Source organism: Lemur catta, chromosome 6, assembly GCF_020740605.2.
Source record: "Lemur catta isolate mLemCat1 chromosome 6, mLemCat1.pri, whole genome shotgun sequence".
Classification (NCBI taxonomy): Eukaryota; Metazoa; Chordata; class Mammalia; order Primates; family Lemuridae; genus Lemur; species Lemur catta.
The window spans coordinates 46,785,655-46,803,695 of record NC_059133.1 but is presented as its reverse complement, the minus strand read 5'-3'; the positions used below and the strand labels follow the sequence as shown (position 1 = coordinate 46,803,695).

The following is an 18,041-nucleotide window of genomic DNA, read 5'->3' as shown; positions in this document are numbered from 1 at the left end:
GAAGTTTTGTACTTGGATTAATTTTTTTCTAGGGAGAGTTCAGATATTTCATCTATTTTTTTGATAATCCCAAATAATCCCCAAAAAGTAGATTTTTAAAATTTCAAATTATACAAGAGGAAATTGAGGCTCAGTGAGGTTAAATTACTTGTCAGAGATTTCACAGACAGCGTATGACAGAGCTGGGATTTGAACCTAGTTTGTGTGTGTGTGTGTGTGTATCTTAAGTTAAACTCCAAATTCCATGCTTTTTCCACTTAATACAACCTACTTGGAAAAGTTAAATGGAAATATGAAAAATGATTCTATTCTAGGAAAAGTCATGGTAGGAAAGCCAGGGAGGATTGAGAAGTTTCAAAACAGTGTCCTTGGAATACTCAGACATAGACTTTAGATAAGGAGTTCTTAACCTAGGATCCTTGAATTACTTTTAGAGGGTCCATGAATTTGTATAGGGAAAAAAATTCCATATTTATTTTCACTAATCACAATTTCTTTCAACTATGATATATGTTATAGATAACAGCCCACAATAGTACCTGTGACTTTGTCACCAATAGAAATCACAGATATTTTCATATGATAGTACGATTGTCACAGATATCCCAAAATAACATTTACACTAATAACTACTTCAAAATTGTGGTAGTTATTAGATCCACCATTAAAGCTTGTTATTTCAATTACAGTTCCCATATTGGAATTAAATTAATTGAAATTAATTTTTACCTAGCCTGTTAGATCATGACTATGGCTACTATTTAATGATACATGGCTGAGACTTTTGTAATTTTTTTTAACACTAAAAGGAAGCCAAATATCAAAGATTATATACTGCTATAATAGTGCTATAGTGCTTTATGTTTATGGATGCTGACCAAAGCTTCCAAAATTTTATGCTACCAAAACTAGAAAAGATCAGAGAAATTTCATAGGTGCCCACAACATACTACCAGGAGATGGTAATCCGTGGTGTGGATTACTCTGGTATAATGACATAAGAAGCAATACATACTTGAGAGGTGATCTTTATAAAAATATCTGAAATATATACATTGATTATACTAGCATTTTCACAATTTTTGTTAATATTTTCTTCAGCCCCAGTTTACCTCACTTATTTAAGAAGTTATTTATTTAGTGTCTCAGTACTAAGTGGCCACATCTTGCACCTGTTAATCATACACAGTTTACTGGAGTAGGACTTAAATATTGTACAACTGACAAAATGATATGTCAACCTGTAGGTCATGGAATATATTATGGGTGTGCCTGGACTTTTTATGAAATTTCATTTTTTTGGTCATAGAGGTCCAGTGCCATGTTAGTATGTGTGTGCAGTAGTGCCCAAGCACTTTTTCCACCTGAAATTCAACTCTCTTCATGTGATGGCATCTAATTTATAATGCATTAAGCTGGCCAGTGGTCAACATTAAAGCCATGGAAACTTTCAAATCATTTGGCTCCACGGGCTTAGTTTAAGCTCTCTGAGGTATTTAAAGAGTTGTTGATATGAGGAATGTTGAGTGGGTTACCTTCATTGAGGTCCCCTAGAATGTGGTCAGGAGTTTGGGGCTTAGAGAAGACTGTCATCAGGTATCCAAATCTTCAATAAATATTTATAAGAGACCTAGAGATTCTATAACTAATTCAATTGCAAAGACTTGTATCTGTGTATTTTTAAACCAAAGCAAGTATAATCTAAATTCCAGATTTTTAAGCTAACAGGAGTGTATAGAAAAATCATTCAACCAAAATTTACTCTAGGAGTTTGGAATACATCAGGAACAAAGCAACTATCTCTGCCCTCATGGAACTTACATGTTAGTTAGAGAAATAAAGACAAGAGACAAAAAACATAATAAACAGTTATAGTATATTAGAAAGTGATAAATATATGAAAAAGGAGCAGAGTGGGAGATTGGGTGTTGGCAAAGATTTCCCTAAAGGATTTAAAAAAGAAGGGATAGAAATCAGAATATGCCTTGGTTTGATGCAGATTGCTTCATGTCTTTTTGATGTAATCTATTAAAAAATTTAATATATTAGGAAATGTACAGTGTTTGATAAATTGCTTCAATTTTGCCATGTGTCTGCTATAAAGGCAAAACATCTTTTGTCATGTAAACAACTCTGAGCAATTATTTTATCCTAAAATACTTGTTTTTAATAGCTTTTCTGAGCAATCTGTTCTATTTCAAAATATTTTTTCAAAAAGGTTTTCAGAATTTAAATTGTAGTAGGTGAACTAAGTTTTGACACATCATAAAAAAGGTGATGTAGACCAGTGAAGGATAATAGAAGATTTATGAAAACAAGGAAATATTTTATTTCAGATTGTAGAACTTAAAAGTATATAATAGAATGAAGATATAAAGCCTATGCAGACATTTAGAGAGATTTCAGTTAGAAAAAAATGTCAAGAGACTATTTAGATAAGTAAAAGCATTTTGAGATATAATTGCCTCTTAGAAGTAATCTTAAATTTTCATCAGGTACGTATGTTTAGGAGAGGAATTATGCTAAAATTTTTGATAGGTACCCAACCCAAAAATATAAGTAATAATTAGTCTTACAATCCCAAGTAATGCTTTATGGTGCATAGAACTAATTCAGGACTGCAGTTGCATGGAATCATTTTTAGTCTGAATTACATGTTGCTGAGAATAGAATCTGTATTTCTTTGATTTCCCCATCCTATATTTCTCCTGGTATTCTTAAGGTCAGTTAAACATAGTAAATAATCTTTTCTTAGCAGGTAACCCAAATCACCATCTTCCTGTCTGATGGAGCTAATAAATTCTAAGCAAACTTCAAACTCCTTGTGGAGCTTCCTAATGGATGCCTCACTGGACTGAAGAGCTTTTGGAAGCAAAATAAAATAATCATCTAAAGTTGAATGTTTTTGGATGAAGGTTACTAGGTCAACCCTAAATTTAAAACCATTTTGAGACATTTTTTAATGGCACCTAGAAATTATGGCTAAAGGTCAGGCTGTTACATGCGATGTTGGTCAGATCCTTTGATGCTAAAGGTCTACAACTGACTTATGTGTACGATATATTTTTTAAAACATTAGCTGTGATTTAAAGTAGCAAGAGGCAGCGTTCAGGCCAGGGAAAATAGAGTCTCCTTTCCAGTTTTTTGGTTGAAATGGTTTGAGTTCAGTAATTTTATTGAACCTGAAAAAATATTATTAATAGCTGCCTCCACAAAGGGAAATAGGGAAGCTTGCCCCTGTCAACTCCTGCTTAGGAGTTTCTGAGATAGTTTGAGATTGCAAGAAAACTGTGGATGAAATCTATACCAATTAAAGATCCTGTGTGTTTGGAACCATTTAAAAATGCTGTGCAGGGCTCAAAGGAATTAGTAAAGCCTGCTGCAGTACAGCTACATTATTAATCTCCAAAGAGAATAGATACCAGATGTTCACACTGCCCAAAGGACACCTCAGTGTTCTTGACAGTCTTAGTCATATTGTCCTTAAATAGACTCAAATGCCTGAAATGATCATGGGTGATGGGCTATATGGTTTGTACATCTGAAATTATTAGTAATCATTTTTGAAGAAATGCACTACTTTTGATAGGCCAAAAAAAATAAGCACATTAAATTTGAAAATTGTAAAAAGTTGCCTAAAGCAAAATCATAGAAATTCTTTGCCTGGTTTTTAAAAAATTTCTTCAGCTGGCTCAGTGATAGTCATATCCAGACGAAGTGATTATCTTTTTTTTTTTTTCTTAAAATGAATTTATTTCTCATAATTCTAGAGGCTGGGAAGTCCAAGATCAAGAAGCTGACTGATTTGGTTCCTGGTCAGAGTTCTCTCCTGCCTTGTAGACACTGTCATCTTTTTTTTTTTCTAATTTTTTTTTTATTGTGGTAAAATATACATAATATAAAATAGACCATCTTAACCATTTTTAAGTGTACAATTAAGTGGTATGAAATACATTCGCATTGTTGGGCAACCATCACCACCATTAAACTTCATAACTTCATCTTGTAAAACTGAAAGTCTATATCCATTAAACAGTAATGCCCCATTCCACCTTCCCACCAGCCCCTGGTAACCACCATTTGACTTTCTGTTTCTATCATTTTGACTACTGTAAGTGGGAAGTTATTGTCTTTTAATTAAGTCCAATATTGTTAAATAATGAAAAATGAAATATTTTCTTTATTAATTAATTCAAGCAATATTTCCATGAGCTTGGTGTTGAGGATATAGTAGTAAACAAAGCAATCATGGTCTCATGGTACTTAGTGAAAGAAGCAAACATTAATCAAAAATTATCCCTATAAAATAAGCAATTTCAAACCATGCTACATGGTTTGAAGAGAAAGTACTGGGTGCTGTGAACGTGTTTGACATGGGAACCTGACCTAGAATTAATGCTGTGGAATCATTTCTTCAACCATATTTATTGAGCACCTACTTTGTGTCAAAAAGTAAAACAGATTACAGTGGTCATTTAAAGTATTACAACCATGAATCTCAGTTTGGTAGACCACAGGATATTAGAGACAACAAAAAACAACTTAAAAATAAACTAAAAAGAAGATTCTTTTAGTCTTCCTTCAAATGTAGCTTCTGTTCAGTATCCTCAGGAGCATTTGAGTACTGCTTAAGATTTTATAACATGTCTAAATATTTTTATATCACTGATTTTATTGCAGAAATTCCATTAGAAAAGTAGTATTGTAACATTTTAAATTCTTTAGAAAACACAGAAAGGTGGCATGAGTGGTAAGGATGCCCTGATTCCAAATATCTTAACATAAACCTCATTGTGTTCTCCCTGTGACCATCAGCCTATTTTACCTTCCTTCCCTGCCAGGCCTTGTATAATAAAATAGTAGTCTTTGTTCACTCTCTCTGTTAGGGTGGCCTTAAATCTCCCAATTTTTTAATGACAACTAAAAACCAATTTTGAACTCTCCCTATTCTTTGCTATCTCTCTCCCAAACTAGCAGGCAACCTGCTGGCACTGTTTTCACAAACTTCAGAAAAGAGCCAAAAGAAAAGAAATGTAAATCCTTGTTTTTACATTCACCAGCTTGAAGCCTGTAGAATTTGTTTCTGTAGCCTTAAGGGTATAGACCAGACAGCTGGTGGTAAACTCCAAGCCTTTGTTTCCTGCCCACAAACCATATCTCAGAGGCAAAAATCACATCCCCTGTGATAGGCCTGACTACGTCTCAGAGATAACCAAGTCTCCAGGAACGGTAGAAACAAGAAAGACAGACAACTTGACATCTTGCGACTGCCTGCGAATTACTCCACAACAGTTACTGTTTTTCTCTTTGTCCCCATAAAAGCTGCAAGCTACTTGGCCTCTCTGCTGGCAATCCTTTCTCTTTGGGATGCCACGTAGTCTCTCTGCTCTCCTCTCCTACCTTCTCTCTCTCTCTCTCTCTCTCATTCTCTCTGTCCTTCTAAAGGATAAAATAAATTTTACTTTTATATATCTTAATCTCTGTGTGAGATATCTTTCTCCACCCGTACCCTGAGCAGCTTCTAGCCTTTCCACCCTAACACTCTCCACTTTTCTATGCTCTTCTGCCTAACACTAGTTGTTGAATTCAGCAGTGTCCTCTCAGATCTTATTTATAATAACTTGTCCTTTCTGTAGATTATGTCACTGCTGTCTGCCCTACAAACTTAAGCTGTTTTCTCTCTTTATCAGACTGTGACCTGCTTCCCTTGTCCTCCTATTTCTTGAAATTATCTCCTTTATTTTCCTCTGCTGACTCTTATTTCTTTGCTTAACTTTTTTTTTTTTTGAGACAGAGTCTCACTTTGTCGCCCAGGCTAGAGTGAGTGCCGTGGCGTCAGCCTAGCTCACAGCAACCTCAAACTCCTGGGCTTAAGCGATCCACTGCCTCAGCCTCCTGAGTAGCTGGGACTACAGGCATGTGCCACCATGCCCGGCTAATTTTTTCTATATATATTTTAGTTGGCCAGATAATTTCTTTCTATTTTTAGTAGAGACGGGGGTCTCGCTCTTGCTCAGGCTGGTCTCGATCTCCTGGGCTCTAGCGATCCTCCCGCCTCGGCCTCCCAGAGTGCTAGGATTATAGGCGTGAGCCACCGTGCCCGGCCTGTTTGCTTAACTTTTAAATACTTGTCTGGTTCTCCTTTCCTATTATATTTGCCTCCTACATATCCTTATACATGACCTTAGTGTCTTTTATGATCTGATGACTTTTGCATCTGCGTCTTTAGCTTAGGTCTTATTACTGAGCCCACATATCCCTCTGCCTCCTAGATAGTTCCATGAGAAACTGATTTTAGTATTTCCCCTGCAAAATATATTTCTGATATGATCCAGCTAGTAACACAAGCTGTGAACCTCGTAACAATTCGATCCTGTCCTCCTTCACTGCCCCACAGTCACTAGAATCAGTGAATTCTGCTCTCTTAATCATACTATAATCTCTCCGTGGCTCTCCAATTCCATTGCAATGTCTTCATTTAGAGCTTTATCAGTTCTGTTCCAGTATACAGTCTTCCATCTGATGTACCTGTTTTCATGCTCCCTCTTATCTTTACTCCCTCCAGCCTGCAGAACCATCTTCCTAAAACACAAGTCTGATCATGTTACTAGGCTGCTTAAAAGCCTTCAGGTGGCCCCCAATTATCACATCATCCAGAATGCCCCTGGCAGTAGTGCCACCCCATTGAGAACTATACTGGGTTACTTGACAACAAGATGAAAAAGCAAGGTAACTAAAAACAGCACTGTCCGGTGGTGGAAATGTTATGTATCTGTGGAAATTATGGTGGAAATGTTCTCAGTCCCCAACCCCTGGGCTGTGGACCGGTACTGATACACAGCCTTTTAGGGATGGGGCCACAGAGCTCTCCCCCTCCAACTTCATGGAAAAATTGTCTTCCATGAAACTTGGGGGGGTGCACAGCAGGGGGTGAGTGAAGCTTCATCTGTATTTACAGCCACTCCCCTCCTGCTCACATCACCATCTGAGCCCCCCCAACCTCCACCAACTCCCCATCCCATGGAAAAATTGTCTTCCGTGAAACCAGTCCCTGGTGCCAAAAAGGTTGGGGACTGCTGTTCCAGGTGACATGTGTCTGGTAACTACTGTATTAGACAGTGCAGGTTTAAAATGAAACAATGGAGAGATAGCAGCAGCATAAGCATATATTTTTTAGAATTAAACAGAAAACCTATGAATTATGGTTACCTGTGGGCAGGGAGGAATTGAAAGAGAATATTTCATTATGAGCCATCTTGCACTGATTTTCTACTACATGTATGTATTTGGTTGATTACTACTTAAACTTTTGTAACACTATATTGCAACCAAATGGGTCTTTGAGGAGGAATAGAGAATCATCCTTTTTAAAATGAGATAAAAGTTATACTTCAAGTGTCAGTTCAAGTGAATAATTTGGCAAGGAATCGGGGCTCTAAGCTTCAAACAATTCTTGTTATCAGAGGTTCTTCTTAGAGAGTTTTATTATTTACCTTGAGGTAGCTAATATGGTAAATTGTGATCTGTGAGGTTAACAGATTTTAGCAGCAGAGAAACAAAAAGCTTCACATTTTGCAACATTGCCCTAGAATTGTAGAGCTATGAGAACTGGTACATGCACAAAAATAATGATCTGGATCTCCAGCTTGTCTCACCAAAACTGTGCTAAAATATATATTGTCCTTATTAAATCATCACCAAGCCCAACTTGGATTCATTGTGCTCAAACTTATTTTACACTTGAAAGTAACAAAATATTTGTAATTATCTTTTAATTCAATAAATTCTTGTTCATGAATAGTTCCTACTGTGTTCTACTGATGGGTTAGTGGCTAATTTAATGTTTATTTGGGGGTTGGGGAGGATTAGGGGAAGTTGAAACCATATAGCAGTCCTTGTTGAATTAATAAGAATAGGAGAATGAGGGCCACATTTTCTAGACATGGTACAGATAGAATTGGCTTCAACTTGTTTATAATCTGTTGCTATTTTTAACAGCCTGTTTCACTGATTTTTGAAAAGAAGGAGGAAGAGGCTGGGACAGAGAGCTGAGAAAGTTTTTCTCAGGAGGCAGCTGGAGTGAAACATTTAAAATTTGTCAACAGAACACTACTTGTGGAGAGCCATGTCACTGTTCAATTATGGGTTCAAGTAGACTCAGAGCAGCTTTTATAAGCTACATTGTGGGTTGGGAGGGAATAATTCTTTTTACTGCAATATAAAAAAAATCCATTCTAGTGTAAATGGTAACAAGCACCAAGGAGCTACTCCTACTAATCTGGATCCCTTGTTCTTATATTATAGATGTAAATGAGCATATCCTGAATTTGCTGCACATTATGTGAGAAGGATTAAGTTATATCTGCAGGTTAATGTGGCCTGATGGTTGGATAAAATTGAAGCAGAACTGCCATATTCCAACTTTTCTGCTCCAGTTGTAGTAGCTATATTTATTTTCTATCTGCAGATGGGAATTCTTTGAGGGGTGAGCGTATTTATTGAAAATAAGATATTCTTGGTAATAATGGGCTAAAATCTAAAAAGCACAGTTTATATTCTTTGAAATGAAATGATAATAGGCCCAATCCAATCCCATCAAATGGAAACAAAGGGATGTGTTGGGGGTGGGGTGAGCTGACTCTGTTTATACAGGTTTTCACATGACTTTTCTTTTAAAAAGTGCACGGAATGCATCCAAAACAAATAATGTTTTGTTAGATGAGAAGACCAAAAGGAAAATCCTAGAGAAAGGAGGATGGATGATCTTTCTTTAATGTCAAAACTGACATAAACACACTCCCCTCCCCCCCACCCTTTTGCTCAAGATAATTTTCTCAACAAGACGCAGATTGCTTCAGTCTTTGCCTATCACCCTTTGAAGCACTTTCCTTATTATTAGGAGTGGGGGCAGGGTTTCCTTTGAGGATTTTTACAGCAGTGAAGAGTTCCTCCTTTAAATACTTTCACATGATGAGGGAATTCTGCTTTCAAAGTGCTGTCATCACTGTGGCTTCTCTGCCATAAGACAGTTTATTCTTGGGTGAAGGTCCTTCTTAGTTTGATTGTCATTAAGGACTTACCTTTCTGATAGATTCTCTTTCTATAGAGCTTCAGGTTTTCAGAGACCTAGCAGAGCAACCCAGCATTCTTCTTTGTTAACTTTATCGTTGAAGTTAGCCATGATTCCCTTTTGAAATGTATTCTATCACACAGGGCTATAAGTCTTCAACATGGTTTCTCTTGTTGATCTCCACTAATCAGTATTTCGGTTGACAGATTGAGTATTACATTTTGAAAACGGCATTTCTTCTACAATGCACAGGGACACTGTGAATTTTGGGTAGTTTTGAAATGTTTTTATTGACTTTTATTTTTATTTTTTTCAAATGTCTCTTCTGATGTTTAAATAATGCCATGGTAAACAACAAATACACTATTCAACTGTCAGCAATTTCCCAGAAACATTGAACTCTTTTGAGAACCGCTACTCTGTTTCACCCCACCATACTCTCCTCTATTCCTAAATATAGTCTTCTGGGAAATTCTGTAAGTATTTCATTTAAGTAGACAAAATGTATAGAGGTATGGTTTAACAGCTTGTTTGAAAGCAGTTCTTCTCTTTTAAAATCTTTGGTAGGCAATGATTCACAATTATTAGGAAAGAGTTAGAATTAAGAAACTCCAAATATAATTGACAGTTTTTTCAATGTTACTACTTAAGGGTAAATTTCTAAGCTTTTGTGGTTGTTTTAGATAAATGAATAAAAAATTATGTCTCAAACTAGATTATTACATCATTTATATCAACACTTTTGAACTTTCTCTTTGAACAGTTTGGTCATTACAAGGTGAAAGAATCAGTGTTGTTTAGGACACATTAATTATCTGTTTCCACCCAGAGGCCCCAAGTGCAAAAGTGAAAACTATCCACTAATTCAGACAGGAGAGTAAGCTTATTTCTAAAAACCTAGCCTCCATCCTGCAGAGTATTCGAATGAAAGGTCTCTCAGCCTTTTTTTGAGGAAGAAAGTGGAACATAAGAAGAGGGTCTTAGACTAAAGTCAAAATCCCCAGCTTCTAGCTTTAGCTCTGCTATGTACAGCCTGTGTAACCCTGCAAGTAACTTATCCTTCTGCTGTCCCCCTCCACCCCTTCAAAACCTTGTAAAATGAGTGACCTAGATGAACTTCATGTTTCTACCATCCTAAATACATAATAAGGCTACTTCTCCACCTACATAGAGAGGCTTAATTGCAATGATTGAGCCAGGTCGGATACTGCAGTGAGAAATTAGCACTGATATTTCTTAATCTAGTCTGTGAAAAAAGGAGTATGGTTATATTCTTTCTCTTTCTTGCGGGACTCTGTGGTGTACTGTAATTACTCATCCCACTTGCTTATTTAAGGCTAACTGGAAATCAATTTAATAAACATTTGAGTTGTGCCTTTGTGCTGAACACGATAGTAGGCAGTGAGAATGCTCAGCTCAATGAGTTTAGACTCTTCCTTCAAGGTGCTTAGCACATAGTAAGGGAGGAAGGCATGAAAATAAATTATAAATCTGGTGTGACAACTATAACAGGATAAGTAAATATAAGATGCAGTGTAGCACAGAGGAAAAATATATGTGTATATATATTTCTCTATACCTACTTTGAATTCTAGAAATAGGAAACTGTGTGTGTGCTGGGGTAAGGTAGCTTTATGGTACATTTAAAACAACAATAAGAACAAAACTCCTAAGTCTCTTTACCTGTTTACTACTGAATCAAGTGTGTCCCCCCAATAACATTAGTTGCCTTAAACTACAATCAAATGAGTTATGCCATGGAAGATTAAAAAGGAAAATACAGAATGTTTCCTTTCTTTTCACAGATAAATGACTTTATTTTTCAATGTCCTCAAATATCACCATTAAACCTGTCTTCACTATCAATTGGAACTTCTGTCATTGAACAAAGAACACCTAAATGTGTCGAGTAATTATTGTAAACCGAATATTACACCCTAGAATATATTCAGGTTCTCTTTAGGATTTAGAAAATAGGGAGAGATGAGTTTTCTGAAAAATGCTACTCAGCATAATTGATATTTATGAAATGTTATAGTCTGGAACGTTATGGTTTTCCTGGTGATTTGTAACAATCTTGAGCTCAAATCAAGGAAGTAGAAAGTGTTTAAACTCCTGGTATTAAACCTATCACTGATTATGAAAGCAATATTCTTGCATAGTGGAGGATGAGGGAGGTTGGGGGAGTTCCTTATAAAAACTTGGCCTGAGCTAATTTGTTTTGTTTGAAACTGGAAGTCATATTGTTGAAGTTTGCATTCTGTTTTCTTTCAAAATGTATATTAACACAAACCACCATGTTTTTAAACGGCTTCCTCCTTTCAGTAGGAATAAAGTTGGCTTGTGAAAAGAAAAAAAAGTTGCACCAGCAATTCAGCAACATCACACCTCTTTCATCATTTTGGGGATGTAGGCTTCAGTTCAGTAACTCCAGACACATTTTTGGGAAATGTAAAAACATGCGTATAAGTACTGAACATAAAACCTGATTGTACACTCAAAACATTTGTACAATATTATGGTCCACTTACCATTGAGTTTCTTAAAGTGTGCATATATTTTAAAAATCATTAGAATAAATGAAAAGTGGAACAAGATGCTATTTAAGAGAAGGTGCTACCTAGAGATGCCTGAGCAATGGTGCTCTATGAATCTCTCCTGTGAAGAGAGCAAGCCTCTTGACCATAGAAATGGAGAGACAGTAAGCTTTCCAGATCCCCTGTCCCAGGATATTAGATTAAGATAGAGACAACAGGATATTTGGGGTTATTCATTTTTAACCACCCAGACTAAGTACTGAAAAGGCATGCTTTCTAAGTAGACATGGAATAGTTGAAAAGTTAACAGCCAGACCACTTGATTGTGTTTTGAAAAATGTCACAATGGAAAATTCATGGTGCTGCAGGGCCATGCCCAGTGACTCTGAAGACAAGAGAAAGAGTGGTGAGAGAGAGCTTTCTAAGTTTGGGAATGCTCTAGAAAACCACTGGCAGGTCTAAGAATGTCTCATGAAACACAGAACCCCAAATGCAACTGTAATCTGAAATGTGAGGAAAGGGTTATTCTTAAAAGATAATTGTACTCTTCCAAAATATATTGTTTTTCAGCTTTTGACTTTTTCAGGTTGAAAAGTTGAGCATATACTAAGAATTTCCATTATTTGCTTAGTATTTCTTTAAAATTGTATTCTAACCAAGGCTATGTATCTCTTCTCTCTGTTTTGATTTTTGTGCCTGCTCTGCCCCAGGTTGGCCTTCATTCTATGATGTGATCGATTCTGAGGCAATCACATTCACAGATGACTTTTCCCACGGGATGCACAGGGTGGAAACAAGCTGCTCTCAGGTCAGTTAACCCCATCTGAAAACCCAACATGCTGCTCACATTGCGAACACTTCCAAGACTCCTGGTTGTGCTAAATATAGCAACTGAGGCGAAGTGACTGGTCACACACAAGAAGGTCAGACAAGCACAATGAAATCTATATAAAGTCCGAATGATATCTGTCTTCAGGAGTTTAGCCAGTCTAGAGAAATGGCAGTCATTGGCTTCAATACTATCAAAATCAGTGATAGGAAAAAGTCATCTTCAGGTGACTCAATATAGTAGGGAGTGGGCTATTCTGGGGGCAAAAGAAGATTTCATTACAAGGCATTACATAACCTGATGTTTTGATAATCCCCTTCTCTTTGCAGTTGTTGTGTGCATCCACTGTTCAGTCGTAATGGCTCTAATGGCAGTGATCCAAACATAGTCAGTGAAGACTCCAGAAATGGCTTTTCCTGGTGCATGTGAGGAGGATGGTTGGAGAGAGGCTGTAGGAAATGGAAGTTCAGTGGTAGGCTGTATGAGGGCAGAGTGGGAATATGAGATAAGGTAATTCTGTCTCTGCTTCTCTCAATACTTAGACTTATGCTCATTTCCAAGGATTTTCTAATGAGTCCTTTCAGTTCCACCCTAACCAAATTAATGCTGGCTCTAAAGGAGAAAATGAGCCTGTGTTGAGGGAAATCTGTCATCCCCAATCAAGAGATGAACTTGTGGGATTGTATGCTTAAACCCAGAGACATAGTTAGAACCTCCTTATACACAGAATAAGTACATATGCTATAGAAAGTAGTCCTGTTCTTCCCATCTGCTATAAATAAGTGAAATGTAAAGTCTGAGTATTGTGGCACTGAAACTCATTGATGCCACAGAGTATTTTGTTGGCAGATCTGTTGGACGTATCAGAGGAAAAGGACACAGTCAGGCAGCTGTAGTAGCAAAGTGATGGCCACATGGGCCACCTGCTGCATTCTTCACCTGCCCTTTATCTGTTTTTCTTTAACCCCCTTCATCAGGCAAAAGACTGTTAGGGAGTAGGTGGCATATTTACTACCAAGTAGGGAGGGAGATTGGTTTGACCCTAACCATCTGATAAATTTTTCTCATACTTTTTAAAAAATAAGGCTGGCAAGTTCACTGTCTTCCAAGGATGAGGACTACTATCTCCTTTGAAAATTAGACTTCCTGTTTTATCTAAATCACATTTTCAGTTCCCCCTTGTTTCACAAAAATCAGTCTCTGAGCATGATAGTGGAATTTTCTAAGGTTTCTCAGGTTTCACCCTGAGATTCTAATTTGATTGGACTGGGCACAGCCTGAGAAGCAGCATTTTAGAAAGCTCTTCTGGTTTAATGGTCACAATTACCCTATGAGGTGGGTATTGTTATTCTCCTTATTTTACAGATGAGGAAACTGAGGCACAAAGAGAGTAATTAAACTTGGGTAAATTTATGTGGCTTTAAGTGGCAGACCTGAGACTTGAATTTGGGCACTGTCACTCCAGAGCTCTTTATGGTGCCCAGATGAATAGACAGATCGACAGACAGACAGACAGACTGGAAAGAGTTATTAAAGTAAAACAAATCCCATGATCCCCCAGCAGTTGGTTTAATGCAATTCAGTTTTGAATTCAATTGCATTTTAACTGATGATTTTAAAACTGTCACAGAAAGATATTTTCTACTCAAGGATCTAAAATATTTGACAAGAAGGTAAACTGTAAGTAGGATGGTACACAGTAATTTGTAACGTATGTACCTAGTACTTAGTAAACATCTTTTCAATGCTAATAGCTGTTTCTTTTCTTTTTTTTAAAAGCTGCCTAAAGGCTACTATATGACTACTACTCTGCTTTTCACTTAGAGCCCATTTCTAAACATTGAGTCCTATGAAAACTAAATTAGAAAGTCACAGAAAAAATGAGGCATAAGATAATAACTTTCCTTAAGGCCTTATTCTCTGATTTCTCTGTGACTAATTCTTATAATTCATTGTTGGAATACGCTTCCTCCTTTCTCTGCGCCAGCCACAGCGACATCAGTAGCAGTCAAGCAAAGACCACTATGAAGACGCCCACGGTGACCAAAAGGAAAAGAAACCTACAAACAATGCCAAAATTAAGCACCATTCATAAAGGCAGTCGAACTAAAGCAAGCATAGCTCTTAGCCCACTGGTTAAAGCCCTGCGTGACTGTGTGACTGTGGCTGTTCTTTGGGTCCTTTGCTAACAGTTGGGTGAAGAACTTACACTGACCTGTTCCTTTTTGCCTTCTTTTTCTGCAATCTTCACTTCCCATATTTAGAAAGTGTTTGATCATTTCTTAAATAAAAGTCTTAAATTTAAAGAGAAGAGGGGGAGAAATTTGTTCCACTAAGGCACATATAAAAATACCTGCTTTGCATGGTAAGTTCCATGTAGGAGATAATGAGGTCCCAGCACTGAAGAATGGTACGTGTGCTGGGCTTTTCCCCGTGTGGACAGAGCGGGGTGATGTCTGCCACCCAAGTATAACAACTCACTGAAATAAAGTGGGCTGAGTATCGTTCATTTCTATTTCTTTGTCTTGTATTCCATGCATGTTTATTTTCCTTTTGTTCTACAATTCTTTTCAGTTTTTTCTTTTGCTTTTCTCATGCATCATTTTTATCTTTACTTGAAAAAAAATAACTGATGTACTGGTCCCCATACTAGAGCAACTACTGTGTTTTACTTTCTAGTTTCTCATTCTCAGTGCAATTTTTCATTATCATTTTACCTTTTTTTTTTTTTCACTTTAAAGTTTTCAGTATATGTAGTTTATTCTCCTCACAATTTCTCCCATTTTTTTTAGGTTTTTTTTTTTTTTTTTTTTTTTTTTCCTTTTTGATGGTGAGACAGAATGGGAAACTTCTCTGGTTTTGCTTTTCTTCTTTCTAAAATTCTTGTTGTATTTTGAATTCATATAGCTTGCTTTTTCTCTGGACTGAATTGCATCAATGTGGTTTGTGTTCTGAAGAATCTATTAGATGCTTTTAGTATGTCATAGACATTCTCAGTTGGATATGTTATGTGGAGTACTTCTTTCCTTGTGGTAAAGATGGACTAGTGAAGTATGAAGACTCTTTTACTGCCAACTTTTACAAATAAACTGACCTTCCATGGATGATGCCAATACACTCAACCTGTTTGCCTAGCAATATGGCAATATTTTATTGGTCTATTGGTCCCTAATTCTTGCTTTAGTACTTAGGATCCTTTTTTGTTTTTTTTAAATTATCATGGGGACAACACCATGCATGCAATGAATTAGTCCTCAGATTTAGGTAGGAACTGTAGACACATTGGAAGCCAATAACTCACCACCATTTCACAGTACATTGTATGTAGTTTTTCCATGTGTCCAGTGACTTCTTAGGTAATAATGTGTTTAGTAAAATATCATTGAGAGAGTTGAGATTGGTTTAGTTCTAGCACCACTTTTTCTGGAAGTTTTGCACTCAGGTCCTTCTGAAAGAATTGTGGTGTAAGAAACCTAGTACACAGCCTGATCTTTGAGTTAACAGCACAGAAAACAAGTAGGAGTGGGAGAAATTCTTCTCTACCTTCACTGTGATTGCCATCTATGGAGGTAACAGGTTACACTGTTGTATTCTGATTTTTGTTGCAATTGTATTTGTTTTCTTTTGCTATTCCACCTACTGAATTGAAGAATTACATTCCAGTTATCTCTCTCAATGAGGATCTTTATCTTAAATTTGCCTGCTCTGGTGGGCGTGTGTGTCTTCCCCCAGGCTGTAGCCACTTCCTAATAATTTTCAGTTGTAAAGGATTTTCCTTAGTTTTATTTAATTTATATTTTTCAGCTAGTAATAAAATACATTGCCTGTATTCCAGTTTCACTGACTACTGTGAATAATTGTTTGACAGCTTCTCCCTAATCCTCCAACCCCAGCCTGTTAAGCAACGCTTTGTCAGGAGTTTAAATTCAGTGCAAAGAGGTAAGATTCGCATGGTTTAAGCTGTAGTTCAGCGAAGTAAGTTCTTCCTGGAAATACTTGGGAATTCTTCCTTCTTGAGATCAAAATTCTACATCTGGAGCAAATGGGAAACTAATAAATCACTTAACTTTTTGTAATAAGCTTTAAGGAAACCATCAGATCTGTGAGTTTACCCAAGTTGGAGTCTATTTATGACTGCTGCTATTACTGCTTGAGTCTATGGTAGAGTCCTTTAAATTTACTTTAGATCATTAATTTGTTCTAAGTCAGGCAAATCAACAGAAAGGTAAATATGCACCAATACGAAGTATTTTTCAAAAGTAAAGCAGTTTTTGGTAAAACTCCAAACCTTATTAAGCTTCTGCAGATGACAACTCATATATTGCTGATGATTAAAGATACCCATGTGTTACAATAGGGTTTCAGACTCACAGCCCATCTTTCTTTTTCTTGATCTTTCAGTAAAATCATAATGCTAAACTGGTGACTTTACAATCATTTCCTTGGCAAAAGATTAATATCACAGGCACCGAGGAAAAAAGCCCCGACTTACACAAGTGTCTTCAATAACAGTGAGAGAAAACAAAATACTATCGGGCGAAGTAAATTGCTTTTCTTCTTAGAACTGTTTTCTCTTTCCCATCCTGCCCCATGTGCCCAAGTTTAAAAGCCCTGCTTTGACGGTGCTTCATATCGTAGATTAAATACTTAAGAGAAAACGACAATACTAAAGGCCAACATCCTAGGAATAGCTAGGAGAAACCCCTCTAGGACAGTGGGAAATACATCAGTGCAGAAATATGTAACTGTGTTGAATACACTGTTTGTGTTTCTTATGCACACATTGAGAATTGCAGTCAGATTTTAAGGAATTATGTTAAATTTGATGCTCAACCACCTATTTTAAGGGGGGTCCTTTCCCTTGGTTCTCTGCAGATTCTTTAATTGCCTACTTTTCTGAGTGGGAGGCTTAGGTGATAAAGGATTCCTCTGGGAATTTAAAATTTTTCTCTTGAGCAGTTATCTGATTCTCTTTAGAATGAGGGCTAGCATATTCAGGTGTAGTTCGTATTTACCTATAAAATAAAGAAATACATAACCATGAAAAACAACGTTCAAAATGCACACCAAAGATTCTATCCTAAAATAAATCATCCACAGCAGGTTTCAGAGATTTCTTCACCAGGCGACCAGTTTGTTTCAGTTACAACCAGGTGTGCTGAGAGAGCCCAGCACATAGCCAGTTGGCTGGGGCCGGGGAGGCAGAGCTCGCAGGCGGCTAAAGAAACAATGCATCACTGACAACTTCCATTCATCATCTCAGCCCTCGGCCAGGGCTAGAAGCTGGAAAGAATGGGCTCCATGTGCGTTCCCCCAGGGAGGAGCCTTCAGGGCTTGTGCACTTTTAAAAGAAACTGGGTAATAGTCTTCTCTGGGACACCAGGTATACCTGGGAGGAAGCACAAAAGGCACTGCATGGTCAGGCTTCCGCCAGGCAAATGGCCTGGCGGCTTTGTGGGCAATGGAGTGGGCATGTATGCGGCACCACAGATACACATGAATGCCTTGCTAGGTTCTGAAAAAATATTTCTCCTTTCTCAGTAATATAAGGCTGGTGTGAATCTTCCAGAAGACCGTGTGGCAAGCATAATGAAGCCATAAGTAT

General features: G+C 37.1%; 1 protein-coding gene across 5 annotated transcripts in view; it reads left to right on the top strand.

The window, feature by feature from the left end:
- Positions 1-18,041, top strand: part of MSRB3 (methionine sulfoxide reductase B3) — a 226,249-nt gene that overhangs the window by 114,750 nt on the left and 93,458 nt on the right. For 4 of the 5 annotated variants that reach the window (XM_045553428.1, XM_045553427.1, XM_045553432.1 and 1 more), the window contains one exon: positions 12,318-12,415. In XM_045553428.1, the coding sequence (XP_045409384.1) occupies positions 12,318-12,415 (98 nt within the window). Of the gene's footprint in view, positions 1-12,317; positions 12,416-14,215; positions 14,412-18,041 lie in introns of those variants that run through there. The other variant, XM_045553431.1, reaches the window with a different exon arrangement.